The sequence below is a fragment of the Vanessa cardui genome, chromosome 27, assembly GCF_905220365.1.
Source record: "Vanessa cardui chromosome 27, ilVanCard2.1, whole genome shotgun sequence".
NCBI lineage: Eukaryota > Metazoa > Arthropoda > Insecta > Lepidoptera > Nymphalidae > Vanessa > Vanessa cardui.
The window spans coordinates 7084562-7105164 of record NC_061149.1 but is presented as its reverse complement, the minus strand read 5'-3'; the positions used below and the strand labels follow the sequence as shown (position 1 = coordinate 7105164).

At 34.1% G+C, this 20603-nt stretch overlaps 2 protein-coding genes across 3 annotated transcripts in view; one reads left to right on the top strand and one right to left on the bottom strand.

Annotated features, from left to right (window-relative positions):
• Positions 1-657: 657 nt before the first annotated feature.
• LOC124541147 (testis-expressed protein 9-like) lies at positions 658-7951 on the bottom strand. The gene is made up of 6 exons (XM_047118993.1): positions 7637-7951; positions 6720-7086; positions 3786-3883; positions 2577-2717; positions 1366-1533; positions 658-867 (listed from the first exon to the last, which is right to left on the bottom strand). The coding sequence occupies exons 1-6, from the start codon at positions 7739-7741 to the stop codon at positions 658-660; spliced, it is 1089 nt and encodes a 362-aa protein (XP_046974949.1). The 5' UTR covers positions 7742-7951.
• Positions 7952-8403: 452 nt separating this feature from the next.
• LOC124541060 (protein FAM214A) overlaps positions 8404-20603 on the top strand; it is a 52940-nt gene continuing 40740 nt past the window's right edge. The window contains exon 1 of one of the 2 annotated variants that reach the window (XM_047118868.1): positions 8404-8801. The gene's annotated coding sequence lies outside the window, so the exon portion shown is untranslated. The remainder of the gene's footprint in view (positions 8802-20603) is intronic. The other variant, XM_047118867.1, reaches the window with a different exon arrangement.

The following is a 20603-nucleotide window of genomic DNA, read 5'->3' as shown; positions in this document are numbered from 1 at the left end:
TTTTTATTGAATAGGTAATAATGTGAACTTTTGTAATTAGGGATGAGTGAGAGTATTGTAAACGTAAGAGTAGACAAATATAGTCAGAAAGCGCCGAATTGCTAAGCTTCCGGAAGTTTCACGTGTTATTGTGAGTCAACTATGAAAGATAGACATATGCTGTCGAGGAATTTATTTTTATATAATAATTTAAGAACATTTGTGTCGTACATGATTTCTATGTAGCTTTAACCATTAAGGCTGCACACGCGACGGAAGCTTAAAAAATGGAGTAACTTCTTCCGTTTTCCCAATATTTCCCTTCACTGCTCTACTCCTATTGATCGTAGCGTAATGAAAAGTATACTATAACCTGCCCAGGAGTAGGAAGAATAATTGTGCCAAATTTCGTTAAAATCCGTCGAGTAGTTTTTGTTTCTATAACGAATATACAGACAGACAGACAGACAGACAGACAGACAAAAATTTTACTGATTGCATTTTTGGCACCAGTAGCGATCCCTTATCATCCCTTGATAGTTTTTTTTTAAATAAATTTCATGTACAGAAATGGCCTCTCTACAGATTTATTATAAGTATAGATACACAATATGTTCGACATAGACTTTTAATGTAAATAAAAAAAAAAAAACTTTTATTGTCATTATTTTATTGATTTCATAAGTCTTGATTTAAAAATTGACAATATTCAGTCTCCAAAGCCTTCACAGCTCCTTCGGTGAGCAGGAGAGCGTTTTGTTTCTTCAAATTTTCAATCAGTGACGCTTGTTTGTCTATATGCGTTGATAATAATTTAATTTTTCCTTCTAAACGTGTTATAGAATTTTGGTGTGAAATCGCCAGAGAACGCGTCGAATCACGGAAAGCCTGTAAATAAAAATAAAAAAAAAACAATTCACTTTTTTATTATAGTTATTCGGCACAGACCTTACTCATACAGTTTCGTGAAATGTCAAATATTATAGATAACCAAAGACAATGTCATGAAGATATAGACAATTTTACTTTTATTATTTTGACATATACCGAACAATTTTATTAAAAAATAATATTTATATATATGTATTTGTTTTATAAGAATTTTATATATAAAGGCAATTGATGATTCATATGAAAATTCATCATGTTACATATCTTTAGGCAATTAACAAATTGTTAATGATTATATATTTATTTATTATAATGTCGACTTGTGAATAGTATATGCTATTAACAAGTCATTATTACAATGAGTAAATACTAGATAACAAATTGCCGCTGTCACAGTGCACTGGTGACTTTTGATTTAATAAACAAAAAAAATCAAAATGGCCGCCTGTACCATAGGCGCTAAACTCTCATAGACACGCCATAACATATATTTACCTTTTCAGATAACTTCGCAGCTTCCACTTGCTGTTTAAGATTGGATATCAACTCCTCTTGCGACGCGCATCTTGCATCGAGATTTACATTTTTACTTTTGATATGTTTCAGTTCCGATGTCAGTCTGTCTGTTTCGCTTCTCTGTTCCTTGTAAAGACGATCTTTTTCCTAAATCAGTTCAAAGAACTTTATTAATCATAAAATAAACTGTAGGTTTCTTACCTTACAGTTCATTTTACAATAACAATAAATAACTTATATGTGTCATGTTTTCAAAAACGGGCTCGTACATACACGCTTCTCGATTCGAGATGGCCCAGTGGTTAGAACGCGTGCATCTTAACCGATGATTGCGGGTTCAAACCCAGGCAAGCACCGCTGATTCATGTGCTTAATTTGTCTTTATAATTCATCTCGTACTCGGCGGTGAAGGAAAATATCGTGAGGAAACCTGCATGTGACAAATTTCATAGAAATTCTGTCACATGTGTATTCCACCAACCCGCATTGGAACAGCGTGGTGGAATATTTTCCAAACCTTCTCCTCTAAGGGGAGGAGGCTTTTAGCCCAGCAGTGGGTATTTACAGGCTGTTGGTATTGTTGTTGTTACATGCTTCTCCTATATATATAAATTTGGCTTCAATGATAGAATCTGTGGCAGCACATATCCACAACGATCAGTGTCGGATTTACAAATCTGCCGTGAGTAGGCTATTAAATTTTTGCCGCCCCTACTTTTTTTTGTAACATTTATGATTTGTGTTCTATCGTCCTCAATACATCGGTTTTTCCCTTTATTAGTGTAATTATAAACTAGGTGATATATCTGTCAGTTACTATATTATTTTTCCAACTCGCTATGTAGTGACGAGTATACGGATTATATGTTTCTTTTTTAATTTCTGTAAGATGACGATCATGACTGACGGCCATTTTTAAATTTGGGCTGATAATGATTGTTTAAATACTTATTCACAAATATCCAGTGTTTATTCGTTTTGATAAATAAGAAGAAAAAAAATAGATTTTTTTTTGACAAATTGTGAAAAAAGCTAAAAAACTTGATAACTCAAAAATGGTTCACTTTTAGATTATGCATATGGGGGTTTAAATTATAGCAAATAGTCACCCCTACCAACTCCTAGCGGATATACGTCGAGTTACCAATAACCCTGTATATGTGTGTGTATGTGTTCGTAAATATACTCACATCCAGACGATTCTGTATCACAGCATACTTGGCCTTCATATCGGCTGTTTCGGCTTTCATGCTGTTTGCTCGGTTCCTAAGCGTTAGCCGTTCGCTTTCCAGCTCAGCGATGTGCGTCATGTGTCCTTCGCATTGCTTTATCTGTTAATTCATAATTAAATACTTTCTTGTAGATCTAATCACTTTACCTCCCCTCCATTTTAAATGAATTAATCTATATTAATATTATAAATTATGAACCCTGAGGGTTGACCTTAAACCACCCGCTGTTTACTAACGAGTCACAGATATCTAAACGCCATCGTCATTTCAAAGTTATTTATGTTTAAATCTAATTCAGATTAAATCAAACACCGTGTAAGATATTATAAGATCCGAGATGCCCCAGTGGTTAGAACGCGTGCATCTTAAACGATGATTGCGAGTTCAAACTTAGACAAGTACCTCTGAATTTTCATGTGCTTAATTTGTGATTATAATTCATGTCGAGCTCAGTTATGAAGATAAAAATCGTGAGGTAACCTGCATGTGTTTAATCTCAACGAAATGATTTCACATGTGAATCTATCAACCAGCATTGGGACAGCGTGGTGGAATATGCTCGAAATCTTTTCCTTAAAAAAGGGAGAGGAGGCCTTAGACAATGCGATAGTAATTCTACTCTATCTGTTATCTCTTCATGCTTATTAAACAGCTGAACCGATTTGGATGAAATTTGCTATGTAGATAGTCTTAGGGAAGGACATAGGGTATTTTATTTAAATTACCCCTCGAGGGCCCAGGATGAGCGCATAAAAGTTATAGGGTATTTTATATGAATAATATAATTCTCAGTAGCCCAGGGTCTGGATAGCACATGCAGACGCAGTTGGACTTCTCGACACATTCCGATCACATCAGATTCAAATTCAAAGTCCAACTGTATTTGGCAACAAATCCTGTGTAGTTGGCTGGTGTCTCTTGAGACAGACCATCGTGGTCTATCGATCAGGAAGATATCAATAGAAGAAAATTCTTAAAATGATAAATTATAAAAAATCACCTTTTATTAATATCAAAAAGAAATATTTTACAATTTTAATACTGTATTCCGGCTGAAATATCCAGTGAGAATCATGTTTTAAGAATGTATGGGGAAAGACATATTATCATGTGGCATTTAAACGATGACCTTTTTTAAATATCTAAAAAAATAAATAAAAAAGAAACCTTTTTGTTTATGGTACTCTGTAGCTTGTCAATTTGTTCTTGCATTAATTTCACTTTCGCTGATAGGAACTTACATACATTTTCTGTTGTTACTTTATCTGAAAAAATAATAATCTATTGTTAGCGAGCAACCCTTGATTATGTATATTTACTTGGTGGTAGGGCTTTGTGCAAGCCCGTCTGGGTAGGCACCACCCACTCAGTGTTGCCAACTTTATTTTTTGGAAGATCGTACCATACCATAGAAAAGATCGTATTTAGCCTACATTTCCAGACAGAAAGTAGTACGTAATGAAATGACAAGTAATATCAACGAATAAAAAAAAAACCGGTGTCAAATTTGAATTTTCGGTTGGCAACGCTGCCCACTCATCAGTTATTCTACCGCCAAACAATAGCTCAGTATTGTTGTGTTGCGGTTTGAAGGGTTAATGAGCCAGGGACACTACAGGCACAAGGGATATAACATCTTAGTTCCCAAGGTTGGTGGAGCATTGACGATGTAAGGAATAGTTAATATTTCTTACAGCGTCATTGTCTATGGGTGATGGTGAACACCTACGATCAGGTGGCCCATATGCTCGTCCGCCAACCTACACCATAAAAAATATATACTATTTATTTTACATGATTAAATACGTGTCAGCGGACATCAAGTCTTTGACATTAGAAATTTATTATTTGGAGCTCAAACTTGCTTTAAACTAAATTTTATCATATTCGGTTCAGTGATTTGAAAGAGCAACAGACAGACAATTACTTTTGCATTGACGACCTCCGTGGTCGAGTGCTGTGTACAGCGATTTCCTTGGGTACGCCACTCCAAAGTTCCGGGTTCGATTATTAGGTCGGAATCTTTGGGGTACCTTCGTTACTTCTGCTCATACACAAGTGCTCTAACTAGAATAATATAGAAAAGAAATTCTGTAGTCTATTTAGCATCAGCATTGCAAACTTGCAAAGCCAGGGCGAGTCGCTAGTAACTTATTTAATTATATAAAAATGCAAGCACCACTATACACATATATGTGCTTAATTTGTGTTTATAGTTCATCTCGTGCTCGGCGGTGAAGGAAAACATCGTAAGGAATCGAAATTCTGCCACATGTGCATTCGGCCAACCCGCATTGGTAATATGTTCCAAACCCTCTCCTTTACGGAAGAGGAGGCCTTATCCCAGCAGTGGGAAATTTACGGGCTATTACTTTACTTTTTACTTTATAAAAATGTTATATATTTACCAAGACCTATATGTTATATATATGATAATATGTTGCTGGTATAAACCTCACATACATTGCTTTAATAGTACTATATGTAAAGATAGTCTAAATACATAAATTAATTATGACATATTATATTAATAATGCAAATTGCTTTAAGACCTAGTTATGTTATTTTGACCTATGATACTGATATGTTTACTTATAATAATTTATATATGATATATTGCACAATAGCATGAAATATAACTAAAATTGGTTTTACAATACATTATGTATGAAACAAACAGCTGAAACCCACAAGGAAAGGCTTAGGCTTTTTTTAATAGCAGAAAATCAAAGTTAGATACCAAATAAATATATATATACATATATATATTTCAATATACAGTATTCCAGCAATCAAATCTAGCCATTTATGTAAATTCACAAGCACAATAAAGTCTTATACTCAACATTTTTTATTTTATTTTAATTTAAAACTCTTTGGTAGACTAGTTGTATAGTAAGCAATCATTATCACCATAGGCACTATAAATAAATATCAAATATCCCATACATCACTAATCACGATAATAAAGATCCATCTCCTGTGCTCATACTTTTTTTTTATGGTGTAAAGGCGGACGAGCATAAGGGCCACCTGATGGTAAGTGGTCACCATCACCCATAGACAATGACGCTGTAAGAAATATTAACTATTCTTTACATCATCAATGTGCCACCAACCTTGGGAACTAAGATGTTATGTCCCTTGTGCCTGTAGTTACACTGGCTCACTCACCCTTCAAACCAGAACACAACAATACTGAGTACTGTTATTTGGCAGTAGAATAACTGATAAGTGGGTGGTACCTACCCAGATGGGCTTGCACAAAGCCCTACCACCAAGTAAACACTGGCTCACTACCCCTTACAACCACAACACAAATATACTGAGTATTAGTGTTGGGCAGTTATATATATATATGTTACACCTACACAGGCATGCTCACAGAGAGCTCTACGAGAAAAACTATTATTATATATAATCTATATGGTGTTTTTTTATCATTTACAGTTTCGTACAAAAACAATTGTTATCTATACTAATATTATAAATGTGAAAGTAACTTTGTCTGTCTGTCGCACTTTCATTACCAAGCCGCTGAACCGAATTCGATGAAATTTCACATGAAGCAAATTTAAACTTCAAGAAAGGATATAAGCTACTTATATTGCCAGACACATAACTACAACGAAAGTGAAGCCGTGGGCGAATACTATACACACAAAACCTTACTAAAGCAATATAATTTACTTCTAGATATCATATACCTAATTATCAAATAGCTGATATAGCTAAACTGTTAGAACATGTGATTTTATACTGGGGAATCACCGTTGATAAAGTTGTTAATATATTATTTATATTTGCCTTTTTATGAACAAGGGTAAATGTATAAGCCCTCATTACAACAACATGGAGTATTTAAGCTCTAAGCATACTCCTTGAGCCAGAAAGGGGTTTTGCAAAGTATAGATACTGGCTGTTTGTTTTTCTTTACTAATTACCAAAGATTAAACAAATAAACAAGCATTATAAATTGATAATCATCATTCTCAAAGCAAGTTATCACTTATTTACATATAATTAATGTTATATTTATGTTTCTTGTAAACAACATAAGCTTAATAGTTTTATGGTTAAAAATATGTTAAGAAGTCTTACCCTTTACAAACGATTCAGGTAATACTTTTTCCTTAACGCTAACAGATACAAAAGCATATAGAAACTCCAAGTCATTATCTATCTTTCTGTTATTAGATAAAATACAGCAACATGGTTGTCCTCTTGTTTTATCTGAGTCTTGTGTGTTATCTATTGTCCCATTTTCAAAATTAGAACTGTCTTTGGGTTCTAAATTTGAAATTATTTTTGGTTTATTTTTGCTTGGTGGTCTATTTTTATTTTTATTTATAATTTCCTTGCTCTCCGTTGATGTTTTTTGAACTTCACAGCAATGTTTGTTTGTTTGTCTGTGAGCCGGGCTCAGGGTGAGGTTGTGAGAGAATTCTGAAAATATATCTTGCTTTTGCTGTGAATAAGAATAATTCATTAATTAATAAAATGTTATAGCATTCTGCACAGACATGTACTAAATTTTTTTATGCAAAATATTATCTCATTTGTATAAATAAATACTAATGTGTCTGTGTATGTTTGTCCTTCATAAATTTAGGCCTTTATTCTACCCATTTAAAGCAAGGATGGGTTTGCATTAAGACACTTTGTAGGCATATTGTTCCTTAACATATAAAACTACTCATTGTGTCAGCGACTTCCAGAACTCCTAGTTACACTGGCTCAGTAATTTTTAAACTTTCGGATCGTATTTTACAGTTAAGCGAAGCTACCACCGGTTCGGAGAGTAGAATCTACCGAGAAGAACCGGCAAGAAATTCAGTAGTTACTCTTTTTCAACATTTAAAAATACAAAGTCATGTTAGTTAATACAATTATTCAAATTAATACATCCTGCTTGGAAGTCAACACTACTAAATATCGCTATCAGGCAGTAGAGTAAATGAATAGAATATAAAGAACGCTATCAGCTTACTCTAACAGAAGAAATGTATAACACCTACCATTACATGTTCGATTTCTTTCATTAGGCTTTCAGTTTTCTTTTCTAACTGCTTATTTAACTTCTTGAATTCATTCTCCCGTGCTACGAGATCTAATGAATCCATATTTGTAAATGGTTGTATGTAAACTCAGTATTCACTTGAACCTTACGAGAAATCGAATTAAATTATGTATATATATTTTTTTAACATATATACTTTTTTAGTTAAGAGTGCTATTTACTTATGAATTGTTTAGATTAAAGACTTAATTTCATATAATAAATTTAAAGAGTGCTTGAAGTCAAGTGTAATCATAATGGCTATTCAGTACTGCTAGTAGCAATCACTGTCAACAAACAATATTCGTTGCTATGCCAACGCAAATGTTAGGAGTCATATTAGAGTCTACATTCATGACATCAGTGTGTCAAAAGAGCAACATTTTAATTTATCCTTGAAATCGTCGTACGATAAAGGAATTCTAAATTAATTAATAATAATAAAACAAACATAGTATTTTTACCATGTTAATTGAATGATTCTTATTATAACTTGTTGGTATTCTGAAAGTGCTGCCATCTAGATTTAATTAATGTTATTATATCATTGTAGAACAGGCGTCAAAAACAGCTGTGCGAGGACCAATAGAAACAGGTTTTGAAAATGTCAATATAACTACGTAAAATGTTGACAGATTGCTTTGTCTTCCATATGATTCGAAATGGAAAATCTCGGCTATATTTTAACATAAAATCATATCAGACACTAAGGAATACGCCAAAAAATTACTATTTTGCACTTTTTAATGTTAAATATTAATTAGATGATGATAAAATCGGGTATATTTGTGGCTGTGTGAGCGAGAGAAAATATGATAAAGCAAGACAGATGTAAAGTTTAATGTGTGTTCCAGGGAATTTCAATCGATTTACCAATGAGAACGTACTTAGCCCAGCTGACATTTTTTTTAGTTCTTGATGGCAGCGGGCGGTGAGTGGTCGCCCGCTTTGTGACGAAAACATTTTTGTTTTAAATAACATATTTGGACAGCGTATACGCTCAGGACTTATTGTTAATAGTGCAATAATGTGTTTAAAGAGAAAAAGAAACGATTATCGGAGTGTTATATTATAGCGCAGGTGTAATTGTGTGGAGATAGACGAATTTGCTTGCTGCTAATAAGGTAAAACTCTTTGTTTTATTTAGACACTTGTTTGAACATATGTTGAGATTTCTCTGCATTATGAACGTAACGTTTCCGCATTAACGTGGGACTGTGTATATCTTGCGTTTATACGATTTCGTTCCTGCTTTTTAGAAAGTTAAATTGACAGGTTTTACTGTGTATTGAAGCTATAATACAACCGTTTTGAAATGATACCTTTACAGCAAGTTCGCTCAAACATATAGCAACGAATTTAATTTATGTGGGTTATTTATTAATGAACAAGAATGTATGTTGGAATCGAAGTATGTTTATCCGGTATAATTATGAGTATGTATTTTTTGCTAAATATTTATTTTCGAATCAGCTGATCTTGCAGGTAGATGTACCTTTTTTTTTAATCGTGTAAAAGTCAGAACAAGTTATTAGATGGGTTTTTTTATGAAGTGTAACGGGTTCTGCGACTATTGTGAGATATACAGCTGTTTTGTGTTCATCATCAAGAGATTATAGTTCATAATTCAACGTGTTTAGGTTGATTTTCGATTACGGATCGGTAAGACGACTTCCCCGTCCCTTTTTTTCGATTAGTGATGTGTGTAATATCGATGAGAAGTTTTTCGAATTGGCAATAGTTTGTAAGTGAGTTATATTGCCAAGATTATTGTCGATTGGTTTAATTATGAATAGTTACGTTCGTGACATTATAACTGAATGACCTCGGACTGTTACACGTGTAGGAAAAACAGCTGTGTTTAATTTTCAAATGGTATTCGCTCTATATAAACTCGCACCTTTATGAACCTACCTTATTTATTTTGATATTTCCTAGTCGAATGCAAAATATACAGTAATTTATGTATTTATTACTGATGTATAATAATTGTTGTTTAAAATTATATAAGTGCATAGTATGAATAATTTTCATTAATGCGTGAATCATTATGATTACATACATGTTTATTTAATTTTTTTTTTCCTTCAGTGGTGAATAAGCAAAGGTATTTCATTATACAGCATGATATTTATTATTTTTTTAAATTAGTTTTTTATGTGTAGTTAAGATTACACTGATACTTTTAGTTATGAACTCCCAAGGTGACTCAGTGAACAGAAAACATCGATCTTAAAGGAAGGTCGCGCAGAGTCATAGAAACAAAATTGCATTAAATACAGAACCAAAATAAGATGATAAATATGCAACATAGGTCTTCCATTTTTAATTGAAGTTTTTTTTTTTTAATTATGATACGATCTGTAATGCCTTAAAATTCAATTAAAAAAATTAATTGTCTATTCGTTTTCGTAAATTAAGTTATAATTAAATTCATCATTATAAAATAATGAATTAGATATGAATTTGTGAAAATGATGACATTCGGTGCAACGAATTACGAAATGCTTGCAACATTTCAGTGTTGCTAATTTCGAAAAAGATAACAGTGGAAAGTGAATATTAAAAAATAGTTATAAAAGTGATAAAACGTGTGCAACTTACTGCACGTTCGTTAAGTAACGAGATTTTGGTGATTGTTGTGTTATAAATACATATTTCACGCTCACCGGAATTTTTTTTTTTCGTGCCAAGATCAAACTTTATAAGCCGTTGTAATAGGGAAATTTAATATTTTCTTAATTTTAATCTGTAGATGTACCAAGCTATATATTGGTTGTCCAGATGATTTAAATGGAGAAAATAGACTGCAACGGACGGACAGACAGTCATGAGCATGCCATTACAGAATGGCATACTCCATAAAAAAAAAACTAAATAAAATATGTTTTTATGATATTTTGTAAAGTAACGAAGAGAGAAAACAGATTAATGGTTGGTCACCTGTAAATTAATTATTTTATAACCCTACGGGCAGATGTTTTTCAATTTAATTTTTAAAATAATATAAAAAAGAGTATCCACTGTTGTTGCCTCAGGGCCTACAGATTACCAAGTCTAAATAAATGTCATTGTCATATTAATATTTAAAAAAAAAAAAACGTGAAAACATATCCATTCAAATTCGAAATTCGAATACGTTATTCAGTATTGCTATATTAAAAATGTTTTCTCATAAAACTTTTGAATAAATTAAAGCGGTACCACACGTACGAACATTGTAACGACTTATATTGCACAACTTAATTAAAGTGATACTTAAAACGAGCACTAATTAATTTTATTATGTAATCATAACTAATATTACAAATTTGAGTTGATGTTTGTTTATTTGCGTGTTTGTTATGTTTTTACGTCTTAATTAATACTATTAGGTCAGAAAAAAATACATAATAAATTGAAATTTTGTATGCATACATAACTGGAAGGATATAGGCTACTTTTTTAGAACCAAAGAGCTAAGACCTCTTTGTCTACCTATTTTGAGTTAATTTGTGAATATGTTCACATTCTATACGAGCAAGCCTCGGGTAACAACTAGTGTTGAATAAATGGATCAACATCCCCAATGATGATGCCTGATGAGGCTGTTGTTTTTGTTGTTGTAAAGATGATGCCCCTTCAAGAAATATCAATCATTTCCTCCACCGCGTCCCACTGACCCTGGAAACGATTTTATGGTAGGTAATTGGAATTGACCAATCAAATTGGAACACACCAATGTAGTAAAGTAAGAAAAGTAACAGCCTGTACATTTCCCACTGCTGAGATAAGGCCTCCTCTTTCATTAAGGAGAGGCTTTGGAACATAATCCACCACGCTGTTCCAATGCGGTTTGGTGGAATGCACATGTGGCAGAATTTCGATGAAATTAGACACATGCAGATTTCCTCTCGATGTTTTCCTTCGACGTCGAGCAAGAGATGAATTATAAACACAAATTAAGCACATACATATAGTGGTGCTTGCCTGCGTTTGAATCCGCAATCATCGGTTAAGATGCACGCGTTCTAACCACTGGGCCATCTCAGCTCAACACTACAATGGTAACATACCATATTGTTTACCAGTACAATAAATTATTCCTGCTCGATATGGTACACAGACAGGCGTGCACAAAGTTACCGCCATGTTTGTTTATCTGCATGTTACGATATAGCTGTGGAAGTATTTCGTTGCAAATATAGAAACGTATTTGCTATATTAACTTGCGGAAATAAAATATCCTGCGATATCAGTTGACATAATCCCTACTAATGTTGTAAATGTCAATGTCTGTCTGTTATCTCTTAAACGGCTGGAACGATTTCGATGAAATTTGGTTTGTAGATAGTTTGAGTTCCAAGGTCAGTATGTGAAAATGGGTGGAGGTTCGTATGAGATTGATATAGGGGTAAGGTATGTGCGCTGTAAAGTTTTATATATGTCTGACAAAGACGCGCGTTCTGCCGCTTTTTGACTAAATGCATATGTTTTGTATACATGGTACAACAACAACAACAGCCTGTGAATTTCCCACTGCTGGGCTAAGGCCTCCTCTCCCCTTCTTTTTTTTGAGGAGAAGGTTTGGAACATTTTCGTTATATAACGCTGTTCCATTGAGGGTAGGTGGAATACACATGTGGCAGAATTTCTATGGTTTCTATGGTTTGGTTCTATATCAGGTTTCCTCACGATTATTTCCGTCACCGCCGAGCATGAGATGAATTTTAAACACAAAATCATTGGTGCTTGTCTGGATTTGAACCCGTAATCATCGGTTAAGACGTACGCGTTCTAACCACTGAGCCATCTCGACTCATACATGGTACATATACCGAAATAAATGTTTTTTGATCCGGTTAATCTCTGCACCGATTTTGACGCGATTTTCGCCTACAGATAGGTGGTAAAATATGGAGTAACTTTGGCTACAAGAATAACCTTTTTCTTAAATTCAAACGCGCATAACGTCGCGGGTACAGCTAGTTTCCAATAAACTAAACGCAGTGACGGATGAGATCGTGAAATGTCAGATTTTAACACGCGCCATTAAGTGTAATAATTATTACATTTAAAGGTTACGCGGATGGAAATAGCATATCGTATATTCGCGTTTCCAAGATTTCATGTGATACAGTATGAGTACTTGACTGCACTGGACCGTTTCTATAATAAAATTCCGCAGAAATTTTTAACTTTGCCGTTTCGTAAATTCAAATCGTTTGTAAAAAGTACATTTGTAGAATAAGCATATTATTCGATACATGATTTTATAGATGATAAAAAAGCGTGGAGTTAATACCTATTGACTTCCAAGCAGGATATATTAATTTAAATAATTGTATTTAATTAACATGAATTTGTATTTTTTAAATGTTAAAAAGGAGTAACTTCTGAGTTTCTTGCCGGTTCTTCTCGGTAGAATCTAATTTCCGAACCGGTGGTAGCTTCACTTAATTGAATAAAGTTTATTTTGATTTTGACTGCAGCTGTAAATATCATTAAAATCATTACATAGTGTAAAGTACGGTCGCTTAATGTTTACTGTCCCTATGTATGCTTAGATCTTTAAAACTAAACAACGGATTTTGATGCGGTTTTTTTTAATAGATAGAGTGTTTCGAGAGGAAGGTTTTTCTACATAATATAAGGACAATATGGTAAAGAAATACTGATAATTTTAGAAGTTACTAATGTGATGTCTTGAATAAACAAATGATGTATTTTTAGTATCAGTAGTGTACCCGTGCGAAACCGGGCGGGTCGCTAGTTTGATAATAACTTGGGTCTTGATTTCTGAAGATCTCTCTACAAAAGTGTCCTCTTGGAGCTTCACTGATGTTCCAAATTCTGGTCGTTTAAAAGGCTGTCCCAACGTGTATCGTTTTGTTTATTTATTCATTGCCTAACTGTGGGATACAAATTGTTGCTATGCCATATTATTTTCCATCGTCTGATGTAAATAGAACATTGCGTTTTTTATTTGGTTAAAAAAATCTTTATCATCAATGATGTATTGTAAACACAGCTATAATTAGTTTTTAATTAATGAATTAAGGATTTTTTTTTTCATTCCCTATCTTTCAATATTATATATTAAAGAATTATAAAGATTTGTGTTTGTTTCAATAAATATGTCTATTATTTTTTTTACTAAAAATATTACCTGAACCTTTACTGAAATCTACTGTGTAAATTATTCTTGAAAATTGCGATCAGAGTAATGTATGTGATGTGGTATGTGGTCACCACCGCCCATAGACAATGGCGCTGTTGGAAATATTAACCATTCCTTACATCGCCAATGCTTGAGAACTAAGATGCTATGTCCCTTGGGCCTGTAGTTACACTGGCTCACTCACCCTACAAACCGGAACAGAATAAATACTGCCAACAATTGTTTGGTGATACCTATCCAGACGGGCTCGCACAAAGACCTACAGATAATTACATTACTTCATTTTGAAAATATTATTATTTAACTGTAATGTATTTATATATTATGTTTATATCTGCTATGTCTACCTCTATCTGCTTCATTACTGCTGGGCTAAGTTCTCTCCTTATGCGGAGAAGGTTTGTAGCATATTCCACCATGCTGTTCCAATGTGGATTGGTGGAATACACATATGTCAGAATTTAGATGAAATAAGTCACATGCAGATTTCCTCACTATGTTATCCTTCACCGCGGAGCACGAGATGAATTATAAACACAAATTAAGCACATGAAAATTCCAGTAGTGTACCACAGGGTCAACTAACTTGTGTACAGTCAGAGTAAGAAACTTTCGTCAGTTTTAAAATAATTCCTTTATCAACTCTTAAGCTCTTAGTACCTTTTATATATAAACATCAAATCGTTGAGACGCAATATGTCATTCTCGATCGGTAAAGCAGATTATCGCTCACACTGAGCACACGAAAATAGATCTTAAGGTGACGAACCTTTTCTTACCCCGACTTTACAATAATGAGTATTTCGATTTGATTCGACACAAGTTATTTTGTGTATGTGAGTATTGCAAGCTTTTATCAGAACACAGCGCGTCAACGTGTATGTATTCCTGTTTGTCTATTATTCTCACATATCTCGTAAACACTGATCATTAACCTCTCACTCATTTACTATAGTTTATAATTAGCTCGGAACAATGCGTTTGTACTTATCGCCGTTTCTGTTATTTGAACCCGAATGGGGTTAGATTCTTTTAATCTTAACGCTATCTCTTGAACTCTGTTATGACCAGGTTATAGGATTGTGTATGGAACTAGTTGTAGACCGTGTCTCCGGTCGCGTTTTAGGGGCTTCGTTGTCATAAAGTAAGTAAAGGGGTAGGGCTTTGTGCTAGCCCGTCTGGGTAGGTACCACCCACTCATCAGTTATTCTACCGCCAAATAACAGTACTCAGTATTGTTGTGTTCCGGTTTGAAGGGTGAGTGAGCCAGTGTAACTACATGCACAAGGGACATGACATCTTAGTTTCCAAGGTCGTTGGCACATTGACGATGTAAAGAATAGTTAATATTTCTTACAGCATCATTGTCTATGGGCGATGGTGACCACTTACCATCAGGTGGTCCATATGCTCGTCGCCAAACTATATCATAAAAAAAAGTAACAGCCTGTAAATTTCCCACTGCTGGGATAAGGCCCCCTCTTACATTAAGGAGAGGGTTTGGAATATATTCCACAACGCCATTCCAATGCGGTTTGTTGAATGCACATGTTGCAGAATTTCGAGCAGACACATGCAGGTTTCCTCACGATGTTTTTTCTTCACCGCCGAGCACGAGATGAATTATAAACACAGATTAAGCACATATCTATATAGTGGTGCTTGCCTGGGTTTGCACCCGAAATCATCGGTTAAGATGCACGCGTTCTAACCTCTGGGCCATGTCAGCTCTGGTTGTCATGTGTTAAGTAAATAGAGTAGCCTATGTCCTTTTTTGGATTTCAAATTTGCTTCCTACCGAATTTCATCAAATTCTGGTCCAAATGGTGTGGTGGAGAAAGAGCGTCAGACAGACATAGTTACTTTAACATCTATAATATAAGTGTAGATAAATATATTTGTAAGACCTCCATGGTCTAGTGGTGTGTACACCGGTCTTCATGGGTACGCCACGCTGAGGTCCCGGGTTCCCCGGCCGAGTTGATGTAGATTACCATTAGTTTTCTATATTGTCTTGGGTCTGGATGTTTGTGGTATCGTTACTTCTGATCTTCCATAACACAAGTGCTTTAGCTACTTACATTGGGATCAGAGTATTTTATGTGATGTTGTCTGATATTTATTTATTTATTAAAAAAAAATTAAAGTTCAATGAACTCACTTAAAGCATCAATCGAATATATCGAAATAGTTGTTAAAAAAAGACATTAACATACAAATACATATATTGATGATATAAAAGAGTTGTTTGCATATATTCTATTTGAACATGAAAGGAGTAAAGTCAAATAAACAACATTTGACGGCAAATCGACGAGATATATTTGGCCGAGAGCTTGATTAATTAAATATTCACTGTGGATTTGTGAAAAAATGGCGTTGTCAACGTTGACGAAACTGTTATCGGAATAGTGGAAGTAAAATTAAAGTTGAAATAGGTGTAAAGTGTAATGGTGTTGTATTATAAATACATATATGTTAATCAAATAATTATTAAAAAAATTTTACTTGGTGGTAGCGCTTTGTGCAAGCCAGTCTTATACTTATGTATAAATGAAGTTGTCCATGGGTAGTAAATATCAACGAATAAGGCCTCAAATTCATGGGTGCCAAAGGACTCCACTACAGGCCACCATCAGCCATGGACACTGACTCTCTAAGAAACATTAAAAAATTCCTATATCGCGATACCAAGCTCGGTAACTGAGATGTTATGTCCCTTATGTATTAGTTACACTGGGCCACTATAGTTGGAACAAAACAATACTCAGTACTGTTCGACGGTAGAATATACGATCAGTGGGTGGTACCTACCCAGACGGGCTTGCACAAAGTCACACTAAAATTGAAATATCCTCAAACTGTCAATTCAGAACCAACCAAATTAAACAATTGTCATCGTGATTACTGTTATCGTCCATAACACCGATTGGACTTCTAAGTCTTGTCCTTTGAAAAGATTGTTGACCTGTTGACTTCCAAGAAGCTGTTGAATTCCAACATGCCTTTGTATTTTTTAAATGTTGAAAAAGGTTAACTACTGAGTTTCATGCCGGTTCTTCTCGGTAAGATCTACTTTCCGAAACGGTGGTAGCTTCACTTAATTGTAAAATGACGATTCAAAAAGGCTCGTAAAAGCCTACTTGAATAAAGGTTATTTTGATTTTGATTACCTCTATGACATAATTTTCTCCCAGCATCAGAATCTGATCTAGTATATTGATGAAACGTAAACGCTTTTTCATTATTCTATTTTTTTTTTTTATATAAAATGCAAATTTGTCTAACTCAAATATGTGAAGCTGTATGTATATTGTGACACGGTATGTATAAATAAGGGTAAGTTTCATTGCTGGGCTAGGGCGTCATTAAGAGGAAGCTTCCAGTTTATTAGAATTCCCATAAAATCCGATTTTGTCACAAAATAATCTTTCGTAGTATGAGCTGATTTATAAACACAAATTAAATCCACGTAAATTAAACAGTGCCTGGGTTTGAACCCGTGACCGTACCCAGTTTTTAAATGTTCAGTATAAATTAGAACGGATACAGTTATAGTTAAGATATGACACATCACTCGTAATGTATTCTTTAAACACGTCCAATCATTGTTTACGCGATTATTAGCCTTATAGCCTTCTCAATAAGAGTCATTATTTAAAGTGCGTATTAAACATAGATCGTATTAACAATGATATGTTCTTGATTGTTATTAAGGTCTGTGTGTATAAAGTAACTCCCATTAAGGAGAGGGTTTGGAACATATTCCACCACGTTGTTCCAATGCGGTTTGGTGGAATGCACATGTGGCAGAATTTCAATGAAATTGGACACATGCAGGTTTCTTCACGACGTTTTCCTTCACTACCGAGCGCACTGAGCATACTGAGTACTGTTATTGAGCGTAAGAATATCTGTTTATTGGGTGCCAGCTTCCTAGGTGGGATTAAACAAAGCCCTACCACCAAGGACTATTATTTTAATATAATAAGTACTCATTATAAACTCTGTTTGACTTTCGATTGTTTGTTTAGAAAGAAAATATCTTGAATTTACTATTAAATACAATTTATTTAAAGATTTTATTATAAATAAAATCAAAATATACTTTATTCAAGTAGGGATTTTCAAGTACATTTGAATCGTCATTTAATAATTAACTGAAGTTACCATCGTTTCGGAAAGTAGATTCTACCGAGAAGAACCAGCAAGAAACTCTGTAGTTACTCTTTTTCAACATTTAAAAATACAGTCATGTTAGTTAAATACGGAATATGGAAGTCAACAAGTATTAACTCCACGCCATTTTTTGTATAATCTTATATGGAATAATGCCTTTTTTACCAATGTGTTTTTGACAAATGATTTGAATTTATGAAACGGCAAAGTTAAAAATGTCTGTGGAATTTTATTATAGTTGTGGATAGTTCTTTATATGTAAGGAAAAATGATGTTAACATAAAATAGAATGTACCTGTATATTAAATTAGCTGTAAATTAGCTGTTGAATATAACAAAAAAATTATGAAGCCTATGTTACTCTATTATATCAGTTATCTGCCAGTGAAAGTCCCGTCAAAATCGGTCCAGCCGTTCCAGATATTAGCCGGAACAAACAGACAGATAAACAAAAATTGTAAAATATGTTATTTTGATATATGTACCGTGTATACATACATATGCATTGATTAAAAAGGGTTATTTTAATATTACCAACAGATATTCCAATTGTATGTATTATATGTAGAGATTATTTATTAAATTTTAAGTTCATCGATATCGATGTTCCCGACTCATACGCATCCCTAATATAATTTTAGCTCAGTGCGTTTGTAAAGTCGAAGCCCTTTAGTGAGGTCTGTAACCTCGAAGGGTTTAACTTTTGTTTTGTTTAATGTTATATATGTATGTTTATTTGTATGTATCATTGTCTGCTTCGAGGACCGATTTAAATTGACCCCTATTCAGTATGACGATGCAAGGTAACGAGAGGTTCATGTATTTTGGTATTGTTATCGATTTAAAGTTTTAGTACATTTGCATCATTTTTTAAGTCACTAGTCAAGACTTGAATTACGATTAAAATTAATAAAAAATACTTCAAGTTCATATTTATAAGAATTCTTTGCTTGAAAGTTAAGTAAAGATAATAAATTTTCCACTCCCATTGGTCTACCTCTCCCTTTGAGAGGAGAAAGACAATAATTTGGATCTTATTCCATCACGTTACTCTAATGCGGGATGTAGGTAGTAATTTTCATGTGCTTTATTTGTGTTCATAATTCATTTCGTGCGCGATGAATAAACATCGTGAGGAAACATGCCTATGTCTTTCGCCGAAATTCTGCAACATGTGCATTGCACCAACCCGCATTGGTACAGCGTGGTGAAATATGTTCCAAATCTCCTCCTCTCTTTAATGGGAGATCATGCCTTAGCCCATACATCCATCCATCAGCCCATTTCCGTCCACTGCTGGACATAGGCCTCTTCAATTGCACGCCACTGAGATCGTTCTTGGGCTACTCGCATCCAGCTCCTGCCTTGCGTAAGTCGTAAGCCTTAGCCCAGCAGTGGGTAATTTACAGGCTGTTACATTTTTACTTTACTTTTATATTGTGCATGTATTTTACGTTTAAACTTTCCTCTTGAATTAATCTATCTATTGAAAAAAACCGCATCAAAATCCGTTGTAAAATTTTAAAGATCTAAGTATACATAGGGACAGCGGTAAGCGACTTTGTTTTATACTATGTAATGATACACAAATCATTATCGTCCTTCTTCAAAAGTCGGTTAATAGACAATTCAAATAGTCTCTAGGTGATTGTAATCTCAGCACCATCCTTTGTTTCCTAGATACTATTGTGTACGTGTCAAACATACAATTGTTTATTGTCTTACAGACGAACAAACACGTGTATGTTTATGTTATGACAGCATTATATATCCCGGCTTCGCTTGAGTTGACGTTAGAGAAAATATATTGAATATTATGTCCAATAAATGTGAATACTGATTGAGAAGTCACTGGCCTCTTGACTGACTGTAAATTTCCCACTGCTGGGCAAAGGCGGTTTGAGGAGAAGGTGAGGAGCGTATTCCACCGTGCTGCTTTAATGCGAGTTCCTAGATTCACTTGTGGCAGAATTTCTTTGAAATTAGTCAAGTGCAGGTTAACCCGAGGAAGTGAGTGCATTTAAAGTAACAGCCTGTAAATTTCTTACTGCTGGGCTAATGGCCTCCTCTCTCATTAAGGAGAGTGCTTGGAACATATTCCACCACGCTGTTCCAATGCGGGTTGGTGGAATGCACATGTGGCAGAATTTCAATGAATTTAGACACATGCAGGTTTCCTCACGATGTTTTCCTTCACCGCTGAGCACGAAATGAATTATAAACACAAATTAAGAACACATATATATATATATATATATAGTGGTGCTTGCCTGGGTTTGAACCGGAGATCATCGGTTAAGATGCAAATTGACGAATATATTAGGTCTTACTATATTACAAGTTATTACGTTTGCGTAAAGATTATATTCACATAAGAAATAAATATTGATAATTTGGTATAGCGCACTTAATTCGGATGTGATCGGTTGTACGTATTTTGTCGATGCTACATCTAATTTATGTCGTACTATATATGTATATGTATTAATATGTTGTACAGCAACGCCACGTGTAATGATATATAAATATTCATAGCTTATAAGATTGCGCACCTCGTCGTAATAACATTGAATCGATCTTTGAGTAA